The sequence below is a fragment of the Moschus berezovskii genome, chromosome 14 (genome assembly GCF_049115385.1).
Source record: "Moschus berezovskii isolate FMDL1 chromosome 14, NW_MosBer_1.0, whole genome shotgun sequence".
Classification (NCBI taxonomy): domain Eukaryota; kingdom Metazoa; phylum Chordata; class Mammalia; order Artiodactyla; family Moschidae; genus Moschus; species Moschus berezovskii.
In genome coordinates, this window is record NC_142473.1 from 9,343,478 (window position 1) to 9,357,331 (window position 13,854).

Below are 13,854 nucleotides of genomic sequence, written 5' to 3' on the forward strand. Positions count from 1 at the left end.
GCAAAGTGCAGGTAATAGTATGTCCATCCTCCAAGGCTTTGTGAGCATGGGCCAAGGTCATATACATATAGCACGTAAGTCTGGGATATAAAAAATATTTAGCAAACAATCGTTATTATCATTACCATCAGAATTGTTTTCTGTGTCTTTCCAAGGAAAATCCAGCTTGTGGACTGGGGTTTTCTATTGCATTAATGCCAAAACCACATTTTCCAGAAACTACTCTCGGACCCCAGATGCATCCAACTTTGTCACAGCACACATGCTCCTGACCTACAACAACGGGGGTGGGGGTGGGGGGTGGGGGGTAAGTGCAGAGATTCTCCAGTTAGACTCCTTAGTCCCAAGACACCTACCAGTAATCAAACGATATTCTACTGTTTAAGTTAACACAGCCTCAGCCTCTGACATATCCAGAAATGTTGTTTATTAACTTCAGAATTAGTCTCCTATTCCTTTTGCTTGACAATTTTGCAAAAGTAAATATGTAAAAGCCCCGAAAGCAGAGTAGCAAATTGTACTTTTTCCACTGAAAGTCTCCCCCATTTGAGGGTACTCGATCACATTATAACACTGCAGAACTGTCAGAGTGTAATTAGCCTGCGTTGCTTCACATTCCTGATGTGGTAACCGTTTAAGACACGGCTTTATAAGAGACCAGATGAAGCGGTGAGAGACATGTGATGCTGTGATCTTCAGGGTACCCATCAGGGGAAGGGGCAGAAGGCAGGCCGGGAGAGGCAGTCTTTGAAGACAAGGCCATGTTCAGCCTGAAGATGCTCCCACTTCTGCTCTTACTCTGTGTGCAGCTTTCCAGGGCCTTTCCAGTACCTTTTGCATCCCTAGAAGAGAAAAATAGAAACATTGTTCAGGTACCTCAACTATCATTTAGATGGGTGGTTGATTTGCTGGTGATGAGAAAATTGTTTGGGTTATCTTCTCTTTTTAGTTGAAACCGCCTGAAGGAATTACGTGAATGATTTGCTTGAGGCTGAACATCTTGTTTCAATGATTAGGAGAGTTCCAAACGGGGCTCTCTGAAAGCCAGGCATGCAAACACTCTGGACTCTTCAAACCCTTGGAAAACACGGCTGCCAAGCTGCTCCAGCTGGGAAAACCTTTTAGAAGGAATGGTTTTAATTACAAAATGAGTTTCTTTCTCACTTACCTAAGACTTCCTTTCTAGAATGTCTGCAATGCAGTTACTATATTACTGCTGCTTTCTGTATGGACTTGTCTTTGCAGCCAAAGATCTCAGATGTACAAGAGAGTGTGAGGATGGGAAACTATAAGAAACTAGAAATCAGTGCATCATGTGCTCTTATTTCCTAAAATCAGACTATGGGGCTGTCTATAAACTCTTGGAAGCATCGTAAAAAACAAAACTGACAGCTTTTTTCCCATTGTTTAACAGTATAAAAGTCAGGCCAAGTCTTTAAAGAAACGCAAAGGAATGCTGTGAGAAATTTGTCATGCACAATTTTCCTAGCATTACAGTTTTAGAAAAGCATTTTTTTCTTGTTGATTCTTTTTATTTGCTTTAAAAAAAAAAATACTTCTTACCATGATACAGCAACCCATGGCTGATAGCCAGAAGTGATTAAGTACTTATTCTTCACAGGGTGTCCTGCTCAGCATTTCTCAAATATTGTCTCATTTCATCCTACAGCAACCCTGTGAGGACAGATTATTAATTCCACTTTAGAGATAAAAGTGAATCTTAAATCATGTAAGTGATGTATCCAGGACACACAATTAATCTGTGGCAGAGCTAAGTTTTGAACCCAAAGCTATCTGATCTCAAAGCCTGTGTGAACACAAAATCGCTGTGTCCTCTGTCACTTGCAAAGTGCCACTTAAGGATGCTTAAGGTGAAAGAAAGAAGTCTCATAATTGGCTCATTAACAACCTTCAGAACCTTTACTTCTTAATGAATTTCTGGCCCTTCTTGAAGAGTTACTGTGGTGGATAAAAGGCTAATGAGAGTGATGCTGCTGTTACTCCAAAACATGTTTGGCGCTCTTCTCTTAAAATTCTCAGTTCTCATTTGGGAAGCATCGTGGTGAATTGGGACCCGAGTAGCACCTTTGCAAGTTCCTTATTTTTTTGCATCTTCATGTCAGTGTGAATGATTAACCCTCCTCTACAACAGTGAAAAGAGGATTAAAAAAGAGAATTTGCGTTGCTGCAGCTAATACTTCAAGAAGTCAACAATGCTTATGCTGTTTTGTTTTGTTTGCTTTTTAATAAAAATAAGAAAGCAGTCTCCTAACTGTATTTTGCTTGAGATGTCTATCTAACCCCTCATGAAATACCTATTTTTATGAATAATATTAAAGCACTAAAGGGATGAACTCTTCTTTCCAGTAGGCACTTTTCTCTCAAAGTCAACCAGCAAATGTGTGCTTTTATATTTGTGGCGATCAGGTTATTAGCCCTGGTTTGACCTCTGCAATAACTTAAAAAGGAATGCAAAACCCCAGAGAACTGAAGGTAATTTCACAGCAAATCCCTTATATGTTTGTCTTTTTCCAGAATTACCTAGAGAAGTTCTACCAATTGCCAAGGTACAAATATAAGTCTGAAAGGATGAGCAAAACTAATGTGATTGTTGAGACACTTAAAAGAATGCAGCGATTCTTCGGGCTGAACGCGACAGGGAAGCCAAGTGAGGAAACCTTGGAGATGATGAGAAAGCCTCGCTGTGGGGTGCCCGACTCGGGCGACTTTATGAGAACCCCAGGGAACCCCAAGTGGGAACAAACCAAGCTGACCTACAGGTGATATTTCTCAAGTTTCAGAGTTTACTCACAGAGCCAGTGCTCACTGAACTCTTGCTGTGTTAGGCACTGATACAGAACTTGGAATCCACTAGAGACAAGTAAATGTCCCCGTTCTTACACAGTTTAGATTCTAGTGAATGAGTATGAGAATGAAATGGCGAAGATCCCGTGGGTTCTTGTCAATGCAAAGCCTGCCATTTTTGGTCTTCTTTCTCTAACAGTCTAAAGAGGACTGTGGCAAAGTTAGGCTGTCTAAGAACTCATGTCAATGGTTTGTGGTTTAGTTACTAGGTTGTGCCTGACTTTTGTAACCCCATGGACTGTAGCCTGCCAGGCTCCTCTGTCCATGGGATTTCCCAGGCAAGAATACTGGAGTGGGTTGCCATTTCCTTCTCCAGGGGATCTTCCCCATCCAGGGATCAAATCTGCGTCTTCAGCATTTACAGGCAGTCTCGTGCATGGCACGCAGGCAAATTCTTTACCACTGAGCCACCAGGGACCCTCCAAAAGACTGAATCATTGCTGGAGAGAATCTAGCTTCACCTTTCATCCATTTTGATGACAATAACAGTAATAATGATACCCAATATTTATTGAAGACTACTATTTGCAGAGTAGTGAACTAAATGCTTTATACATATTTACTCTCACAGAAACCTCATGAGAGGGGTACTATTTTATTATCCTCGTCTGATGAATAAGGAAGCTGAGTTCAAAGACATGTAGTAACTTGTCCAGAACCCAGGTCTGTCTGCAACCCTAAGTCCTTCCCCGCCTCCCAACACACTGTTCAGCGGTAGCATGCCACACACGCAACCAACTCCAAACTAGAGCAATTCATCTACCGAGGGGCTGCCATCCTAAACAGTAATGAGCCTTCTCATTTTGAAGGATTGTGAACTATCCCCTGAACTTGACAAAGACGGATGTGGAAACAGTCATTAAGAAAGCCTTCAAAGTCTGGAGTGAAGTGTCACCCTTGACCTTCAACAGGACCTTGGACGAAGAAGCAGACATCCAGATTTCTTTTGCCCGAAGAGGTAGGCTCAAAGAAGTCAGGCTCGATTTGGCTTTCCCTGGCTAAACTGAAACTTGGCAAATACCTAATACAAATTGTTTTATTTCAGATCATGGGGACAATTCCCCATTTGATGGACCCAATGGAATTCTTGCTCATGCCTTTCAGCCAGGCCCAGGTATTGGAGGAGATGTTCATTTTGATGCAGAAGAAACATGGACCAAAACCTCTGAAAGTAAGTTAACCAAGGTTATGTCCACATATGGCTTCTAACTGAACGTTCCCACTTTAGAATTTGCACGCCTACATGCACACACACACACACACACATTATTCTTATTACCTCAAGATACTAAGTTAATTTAGGTTTAGAAAAAATCTTAAAAGCTAAATCCTGACCTTGTTTCCTAAGGCAGGAATCAGAAAACAACAAATCATGGTTAAGTCCTTCCTGTTCCTATTTGTATGAATGAAGTTTTATTGGAACAGGGCCACATACTCTTCCTTTTATGTATCATCTATGACCACTTTCATGCCACAATATTAGAGCTTATAGCTCGCAAAATCTAAAATATTTACTATCTGCACTCTCATAGAAAAAGTCTGCTTACCACTGATTTAGGGCATATCTTTAATATTGTGAAATTTTATGATGTTTGAAAAGATTTGTACTTTTGGAAATTCAGAAATACTTAGGTTTATTTAGAACACTGTCCTACTTAGGAAAGAGCAGCCATCTAGATATTCTTGTTTATCTAGTTATTTCATCTTCATAGAACTATTTTTTCAAAGAAATGTTCCCATATAGCAAAGTACCCCTTTCAGGAGAAGACTCAGGATAAGAATAAGATCACCTGAAGGAAAGAACTGAGTGGTACTTTAAAAGGTTATAGGGTAGCAAGAGGTCATGGGACACTTTTTTTAAAATAATAAGAAAGGAACATTTTATCTTCACTTGGGACCTGTTCCTCCCACCATTTCCTCAACATCAATGATCTAAGTATTTATTCTGCCTAAATCCCTGTGCTTGGAGCTGTGTGTTCACAGAGATAATAAACTCTCCCCGTGACTTTGGATTCTTTTTGCCCTCCCCACCAGGTCAGATGGTCGTTACCACTCCCCAGATCCAGAGTGCCACCTGGACTATTCACCTCTGGTCTCTGTCCCTCTAATTCCCCCCAACACTGCAAGGAGTTTTTTTCTTGGAAAGCCCATGCCCACATTTGGAAAGCCTGGTATTTACATTTTCTAGGCCAGATATTTCCATTTGACACTGAAAGCTCTTGGGGATCATCCAACATCATCTTTCATGGCTTGTCTTCGCATTTCACACAGAGCAGCCACACTGCAATTCACTGTTCCCAGATGACAGCATCTGCTCTTCAACCGTCCTACACTGGCTCACGTTGCTTTCTCTTCCTGAAATGCCCTTGCCCACGCCGGAAGCCTCACCTTTCAAAATCTCTTTTTCCATACTATGTCAGTTGGTATGGAAAAACCCCATTTTGTCTTCTTCTGAGAATCCTAGTAGCCTTTGTTTTGTCTTCTCTGACTTCCCTCCTCATTATTCTGCACATTCAAGTTGTTTGCACATGTCTCCCTGGCTAGTCTATGCTGATAATAAAAATCCTCCAGAGCTCCTTGCCCAGTACTTCAGGCAGTCAAAGATGTGTTTTTAAGCATTCATGAATGCAAAGTGGAAGGATGTGATGATCAAGAAAGAAAGGCTTGGAGCATGGGTAGAATATTCAAGGCTAATTATCATCAGGAAGTGTTGAACACTGGTGAGAGCACAGGTCTTGCTATCATAACCGGGTTCAACCCAGCTCCACCACTTATTAGCTGCAAGACGAATAGCAAGGTCCCAAAAATCTCTGGGCTTCAGTTCCTTTCCTGTAGAACTATTTCTGATAATACTTCATAAGAATGCTGCTAAGATTAAATATTATTACAATGACTAGCATATAAGAAAGTGCTCTACAACTATGATTTTTTTAAGTAGGCAGTGTTAGAAAATGCACCGTGTGTTTGTGAGATGGCACGTAGACCAGCTGGAGGGAAGGGTTCACATCAGAAATCCAGTCCTCAGATGTCTGCCGGAGCCAAATGCAGTAGTCTTGGACTTGGCAAAGGAACTTGGGCGTTGTTTGACAGGAAGTGCAAGCCTTGAAAGTTTTTCAGTTTCTAGTTAAGAAAGGCACCAGACTCATGGAAGTCAAAAGATGGAACCAGTAAGGGGCAGGGTTTGTCTCTTTCTGGTGGAAAATTCCTGATGCTTCCTGGAGAGCTCAGAATTAAGGAAGAGCCAGCGCTAGGCTCTGGGTGGTCAGGAAGCCAAAGGGAGTCAACCCCGCATGGGAGGCCCATCTCGCAGGCTGACCGGCTTCTGTTCTCTGTGCCTCCTCACTGCGACTCTGCTCGTGGTGCTGTGGGTCTGGGAGGCTGGCGTGGAGAAGGTGTGGGGAGAGGGCCTCTGAGAGTCTTGAGACCCGTGATGGCCTCGTCATCATTTCCCTAAACCTCAGGTCTATGAATTATGAGAACTGGAAGAAAGGCAGTCCTCTTGGTTCTAAGACCTGATGAGGCACTCATTACTCCTACTCACAACCTATAACTCCTACCTTGTTTCCTTCCAGTCTCTATTTCATCAGATAATGAAGAGGAAAGGGAGAAGTCAGGCAGTTTGGGCCTGGAAGCTGCATTCCTCAAGATCCTATTCCCACCACCCTTCAGTCCACTTCAACCCATTAACCGCACATGCTTTCATTTCAGATTACAATTTGTTTCCTGTTGCTGCCCATGAATTTGGCCATTCCTTGGGGCTGGCTCACTCCTCTGATCCTGGGGCCTTGATGTATCCCAATTACGCTTTCAGTGACCCCAGCAGCTACTCACTGCATCAAGATGACATCAACGGCATTCAGGCCATCTACGGTAAGGTCGTCTGGAGTATGTGGTGATGCCTGGGCACACCAGGGATGCTCACTGCAGTCTGCTATGATGATGGACGTTGGAGGGCACCTGGGAGCCCATCAGGAGGAGAAAACACAGGGAAAATGTGGGGGTGCAGGCCATACAGTAATGTGCAGCCCTGAGAAACTCTGAGTCAGGTGGACACAGATGAGTCTTTCGGAGAAGGAAATGGCGACCCACTCCAGTACTCTTGCCTGGAGAGTTCCATGGATGGAGGAGCCTGGTAGGCTACAGTCCATGGGGTCGCAAAGAGTCGGACACGACTGAGCGATTTCACTTTCTTTCTTTCTATAGTTCCTTTTGAAGAAGGAAATGGCAACCCACTCCAGTGTTCTTGCCGGGAGAATCACATGGACAGAGGGGCCTGGTGGGCTACAGTCTATGGGGTTGCAAAGAGTCGGACACGACTGAGCGATTTCACTTTCTTTCTTTCTATAGTTCCTTTTGAAGAAGGAAATGGCAACCCACTCCAGTGTTCTTGCCGGGAGAATCACATGGACAGAGGGGCCTGGTGGGCTACAGTCTATGGGGTTGCAAAGAGTCGGACACGACTAAGCAACTAACATACACACACAGATGAGTCTTTAAAACATTGTGATTCCTGGATAAGAAACAGAATGATACATGTTACACAGTGTACAAATTATGCAATATGTTGAATCCACACAAATTAAGAATGCATACAAAGAAAATATTTTCAAGAAACATGCTAACAAACATATTTACATATATATATATGTCGGACATTTCAAGATTGTTGTGACAGAAAGAAGGAAGTGGGATGGAGTATGAAGAGATAGAAACATTTTTTAAAGCTGAGACTGACACTTTTAAGGGAGGGATACAGAGGCCTTCGCCCCTAAGTGTGATCTGGACCATTCACCTCTCCTTCCTCTTGCCCTCCTGCCACCTAGTGGCTGTAGGAACAAGAAGCCAGAGAAAGGTTTGCAGCTCTTTCTCTCTAAAAAAAAAAAAAATTAAAGTGTTGATGGGACAGGAGTGTTGTGGAGTCAAATTGGGTAAAACATTGTCCCTTTCTGGGAAGACAGCAGTATCAAAACCAAGCAGGCTAGGTTCCCACAGCTACGAATATTTTTCGTGACAGTAGAATTTTCAGGAACAATGAGGCCTAGTCTAACTGCCCCTACTTCCCAATTCCTTTTTCTCTGAAAATACCTTTCCTTGCTCACCCATATTTTAACTGCTTGCAACCTTTTGTTCTACAACAAGAAAATACATTACAATTTAAATATTTATTGGAAAAATATTTCTAAAACTGGATTCAGATTTATGCTGATTGGCAGAAGACTGATAGATAACATGTTCTTGAAGGGGGATGTTTGTGGGAAGCGAGAAAGTAGATACTGAGTGACTAAACTGCGGAAAGAGGAACCAAGAAGGGAAGGAAGCATGGGATTCTGAGTTCAACCTGGCAGAGGGGAAGGGGAAGAATTCCCATTTCTCTGCTTCACAACTTAACCTGGAACTGTCCCTAAAGTCACCACTACTCCTTTGTTTATTTTTTGTCTAATTATTCCGATGTGCTGGGTCTCCATTGCTGCCCAGCTTTTCCCTAGTTGTGGCGAGAGGCGGTCTCTCTTCGCTGCGGTACACGGACTTCTCACTGCCCGCGGGGCGGGCGCTCAGGCTGCAGCGTCACGGTCTGTGGGCTCACTAGTGGCGGTTCCCGGACTCTAGAGTGTGGCAGACAGGCTTAGCTGCTCCGTGGCATGAGAGACCTTCCCAGATCAGGGATCAAACCCATGTCTCCTGCATTGGCAGGTGGACTCTTTACCAACTGAGCCATCAGGGAAGCCCTGTCTAAATTTTTTAATTATTAAAAAAAAGACTTAAAGAGAGCCTAATGTGTGATTACTTTTTAACAGCTTGTAGGATAATCAGGTAGCATTTCTTTTCATATGAAGACCGTTCACTGACCTGAGATGTATTGAGTATACACCCTGGGCTTATGCTTATAAAAAGTGTTTTTTTAATTTCAGGACCTTCAAGTAACCCTGTCCAACCTACTGGACCAACCACCCCCACCGCCTGCGACCCCAGACTGACGTTTGATGCTGTCACCACACTCCGTGGAGAAATACTTTTCTTCAAAGACAAGTATAAGAATGAAATATTCCTTCTTTTGACTTCTTTTACTGGCTAACTTAAAACTGTATTCTAATTAAGTCACATATTACACATTACTTAGCTTTTCCTTAGAAATCTATGCATGTGAATGTCATTGGAATTGATAGTGCTTTCTGGGTAACTCCAAACATCCTGGAAAAGAAAAAATAGTTAAAACATTTGTAAATATTCAGATGTTTCTGAAGATGTAAACAAACATGGGCTCTAGCTGTTGGAAACTCTGTGGCTGGATTTCCCCAAGACCAAAATAGTATTCAGTTCTACCCAAATTCAGTCAGGTGAATGGAACCGGTCACTTAATAAGATGCGGGAAAAGTCATCTGAGTGAATTTTTCAGTTTTCCATTGGCTGTCTTGTGACTGTGTACTCACAGGCTGAGTGTGCTTGTATTCTAAATACCCTCATCATATTGTTGCACCAGTGATGAAAGAGCCTAACAAAGAAAGACTTGTTGGTGTGTGAGAATGGAGGCAGTGTAGAACGTGACAGAGTAAGGCCCCTCCTGTCCGCTCCTCTGACACCTGCAGAGTTCTCACCAGACAGATGGGGTCACCACAAAGGACTGGGCATGTGCTGGTCACCGAGCTGCCAGCATCACCTCCATTGGGAGTTGTATCCTCTCAGCAGGCTTACAGGGCCAGTTCCAGCCCCAGACTCGCAGAAGCTGCCAACGTAGACTGTCACGTGTGGTTTCTCCCTTGTGTTTCACTAGGTACGTCTGGAGGAGGCACCCTCAGCTACGAATGGTGGAACTCAATTTCATTTCTCTCTACTGGCCGTCCCTGCCAAACGGCATACAGGCTGCTTATGAGGATTTTGACAGGGACCTAATTTTCATATTCAAAGGTAACTGCCCGAGGTTTTCCTCTTCTTTTAGTTCCTGGTGGAGGGAAGGGCAGGATTCCTTTGTGCTCTTTTCCAGGCTCAAAGAGGTGAGTCAAGGATAGAGTGTTAATGCTGCCGGAGTGTTTGTCGAGAGACCTGGGTTGGGTCCCCTGTCCACCACTAAAAGCTATGTGAACTTGAGCAGGTTGTACCCTCTTCAGGCATTAATTTCCTCATTTACAAAATAAGAACACTTCATTAGACCACCTTTAGTGTTCTTCCGCCCTCATCCCAGGTATAATTCTCTAAGATTCCCCCAAGGTTCTAGTTAAATCTCTGTATAGAAGTCACATGAGATGAGACATCCAAGTGAATGCCAGGTTAAGAAGCTGAGGATATTTTACAGGTGCTGGGGAACCATGAGGGCTATCATAGCCCAATGATCTTAACTTGACCACCTTTTTCAAGACTTTTTTTTTTTCCATTTTTATACCTATGATGAATTTATGCAAAGGTTAAGAAGTGATATACGTTTTATAGGAATGGAAAAACTTTATATGACAAAAACCTGAATCACTGACAGGCACCCAGTACTGGGCTCTGAGTGGCTATGATACTCAGCAAGGTTACCCCAAGCATATATCAAGCTATGGCTTCCCAAGCAGCGTCCAAGCAATTGATGCAGCTGTTTCCTACAGGAGAAAAACGTACTTCTTTGTAAATGACCAGTTCTGGAGGTAAGATGTTTTTTACATTAGAGATTGAAATCTATGTTTTCCACCCTGTCTAGAAACCATTGATGATCAGGTATCTGAAGGTTTAACATGTCTAGTTGGTCTCTGATAAGCATTCTTTTTCACAAGATGATTGATGTTGCCATGGCTTTTGAAATTTTCATAAAGTTGAGATGCCTGCACAATGGTATTGAGCACTCTATATCCTGAAAAAGAGCTAACTTTAATAGAGCACTAAAGTGGGATGCAAAGAAAGAACTAGGCTAAGCCTCACTTATTCATGAAATTCTAAGAGTTGAATTCTACTACACTCAAGCAAATGTTATACAGAACTTGATTCCCAAGTTGAAATTATTATTTATATTTACTCAGATAGAGACAATGAATCAATTAAGTGAAAGCCTTAGAAATGTAAGCTCTCCTTTTTGAAAAATAACACCGCACCAGCAATCAGAAATCTGCCTTAGTGTTAGTGATAGCGGTATATTTTATAAATAGGTATGTCCCCTTAGGTAGAGAAATTAACCATCATTAGTTCCAGCAAATAGGACATTGTGAAGAACTAATGAGAAGATATGTGGGAAGGTCCTTTTTAAAGTATACACAATTTAAAGAAAATTGTTATCACTTTATATTGTATTGGTCTTAAAATATGGGACGATTTTTTTTTTTTTCTCGTTAGCTATGATGACCAAAGTCAATCTATGGAACCAGGTTATCCCCAAAGCATAGCAAGTTTTTTTCCAGGAATAGAAAGTAGAGTTGATGCAGTTTTCCAGGAGAATTGTAAGTAGAAAATAAACTTAATAAATTTGTTTAAATTTTTTAAATAGTTCATTTGCATTTGATAATTATAATAGGACTAGAGTGGGGTTTTTTAATCGAAAATATCCAAGATCTTCTACAAGCTAATTCAATACATTATATCTTTTGTTTTATATAGCCTTCTTCCTTTTCTTCAGTGGACCAAGATATTATGCATTTGATTTTCATGCTCATAGAGTTACTAGAGTCGACAGAAGCAATAGATGGCTTAACTGTAGATACAGCTGAAGCAAAATTAAATGTGATTGTATCCATTTTCTGAATATGGAAGGGAAGTATAATTTGCATATCTATTACACTGTATCCTATTTATATTTTCTGAATAATAAATAATGTTGTTAGCTATCAGTGTATTCATTGGACTTGTATTCATTGGACAGTGTATTCATTTCACTTCAGTGAAATTACATTTGGAGTATCCACTGTTTGCAGAGGTTGATTTGGTTCTCATACATTCTGTCTCATGTTAGTGAATCCATCACAAGAAGGAGATTAAGTCTTCTTTGCCCCTTCAATCAATTTTCATTATTTCCTTAACTTGTTTATTTGACTTCTAAAATGCCCATTTATTCTTAAGTCTTTTAAATATGTCTTAAGTGTACCTGCTACATGTTATTTAGCACTGTATTTTGATTAGAAGTAAGGAAAGTAAGGATTATGACCCCAGAGAAGGAAATGGTAACCCACTCCAATGTCCTTGCCTGGAAAATCCCATGGACAGAGGAGCCTAGCCAGCTATAGTCCATGGGGTCGCAAAGAGTAGGACACAACTCTTTGAATAAATAAACAACAACAACAAGTATTATGAACAACATAAGCAGTACACATTGCCTTGACAAAAATGTGAAGCTATTTTCCGCTCTTGGAAAAAAATATTGTTGATACCTGTTGTGGATTGAATTGTTTCCCCCCAAAAAATGGTATGCTGAAGCCCTCACCCCAGGTACCTATGGAACTAGCATCTCTGTTGATGTAATTAGCTAATATGAGGTTATACTAGATTGCTGCTGCTGCTGCTGCTGCTGCAGGGTAGGTCTAAAAACTGATGTTTTTATGAGAAGAGCAGACACTAGATACCCAGCTGAGAAGGCCTTGTGAAGGTGGAGCAGAATGGGAATGACACATCTACATGCCAAGGATTGCCAGCAACCACCAGAAGCTGGAAAGAGGCAAGGAAGGATCTGCCCTAGAGCCTTTAGAGAAAAGGATATGACCCTCATGACTCCTTGATTTTGATTTGTAGCTTCCAGACTGTGATAAAAAGAAAAAAGTTTCTCTTGTTTTAAGCTCCCAAGTTTGTGACACTTAGTTACAGCAGCTCTAGGAAGCCGGAACAGTACATCTGCACTTCAGGAAATGAATCAACACAGAAAGTCAGAATTGAAACCCCAGCAAAGATGAGGAGTATCTTCCCAGGGGAGCAGCAAAAAGGAGGGTACCACCTCCTCTCCTGCCTCCTCCTTGGCTTCTAGAGTCTGAGCAAATGGGCGAGTTAGATCTGTTGTTCTTTATTTCTGTTTTCCCTGAGCTCCTCCAAAGGACACCCTCTACAGAAAACTAGGGTTTGCCAGACAAACAGAACTGTGCTGGGCACAAAATTCAGTAACTCTTATTTAATTGAATTAAACTGAGATGAGATGCATAAATTTGCTAATGGATTTTCTATTAACAACTTAAAGATTTGTGGAATCATAATGGACTGCAAGGAGATCCAACCAGTCCATTCTAAAGGAGATCAATCCTGGGTATTCATTGGAAGGACTGATGCTAAAGCTGAAACTCCAATACTTTGGCCACCTCATGCGACGAGTTGACTCACTGGAAAAGAGTCTGATGCTAGGAGGGATTGGGGGCGGGAGGAGACGGGGATGACAGAGAATGAGATGGCTGGATGGCATCACCAACTCAATGGACATGAGTTTGAGTGAACTCCAGGAGTTGGTGATGGACAGGGAGGCCTGGTGTGCTGTGATTCATGGAGTCGCAAAGAGTCGGACACGACTGAGCAACTGAACTGAACTGAACTGAACTGAATGGTTAGTGCAGACATTAAAATCATTGTAATATCCAGGGAGCCCAGGCTGGTGCTCTGGGATGACCTGGAGGAGTAGAATGGGGTGGGGGAGGGAGACTCAAGAGGGAGGGGACATGTATATAATTATGACTGATTCATGTTGACGTACAGCAGAGACCACCATAGCAGTGTAAGGAAATTATCCTCCAATTAAAAAATCATTATAATATATTGGCAGTTGTTAGAATGTAATACAATGCAGCTTATTACATAATAAATATGTGAACTGTAAAATATATTTAACATTATCATACACTTTGTTCTTTTTCTGTTAAAATTTTTAAGCCCAGCAGATGATTAATTTAGTATAATTTGATACTTAATTTTGGTTCAAAATTTATCTATTAAATAGAATTTAAAATAAATATTTTAAATGACTGACTTGTGATCTACTGAATTTCTTAATATACTACCACATAGTTCATCTAAAATATAAAAGTAATTTTCAATATATTTGTGTGTATTTTCCCTTAT

General features: G+C 41.5%; 1 protein-coding gene across 3 annotated transcripts; it reads left to right on the forward strand.

Moving 5' to 3' along the window:
• Positions 1-643: 643 nt before the first annotated feature.
• On the forward strand, positions 644-12,196 carry MMP8 (matrix metallopeptidase 8). 3 transcript variants are annotated; one of them, XR_016039029.1, is made up of 10 exons: positions 644-872; positions 2,536-2,780; positions 3,675-3,823; positions 3,911-4,036; positions 6,574-6,735; positions 8,775-8,892; positions 9,635-9,768; positions 10,446-10,484; positions 11,164-11,267; positions 11,425-11,456. XR_016039029.1 is itself a non-coding variant. In XM_055422367.2 (10 exons), the coding sequence occupies exons 1-10, from the start codon at positions 762-764 to the stop codon at positions 11,532-11,534; spliced, it is 1,413 nt and encodes a 470-aa protein (XP_055278342.2). In that variant the 5' UTR covers positions 700-761; the 3' UTR covers positions 11,535-12,196. The 3 variants fall into 3 exon arrangements, 1 of the variants encoding a protein (XP_055278342.2); XM_055422367.2 differs by having other exon boundaries at positions 700-872; positions 10,331-10,484; positions 11,425-12,196; XR_016039028.1 differs by lacking the exon at positions 10,446-10,484 and having other exon boundaries at positions 11,425-11,562.
• Positions 12,197-13,854: the final 1,658 nt, after the last annotated feature.

Excerpts from the sequence above, each read along its gene's own strand:
- MMP8 (XM_055422367.2), top strand. The coding sequence starts at position 762 with ATGTTCAGCCTGAAGATGCTCCCACTTCTGCTCTTACTCTGTGTGCAG. Across the intron at positions 9,769-10,330 it reads CCTAATTTTCATATTCAAAG|GCACCCAGTACTGGGCTCTG; the intron begins GTAACTGCCCGA and ends AATCACTGACAG. Across the intron at positions 10,485-11,163 it reads GTAAATGACCAGTTCTGGAG|CTATGATGACCAAAGTCAAT; the intron begins GTAAGATGTTTT and ends TTTTCTCGTTAG.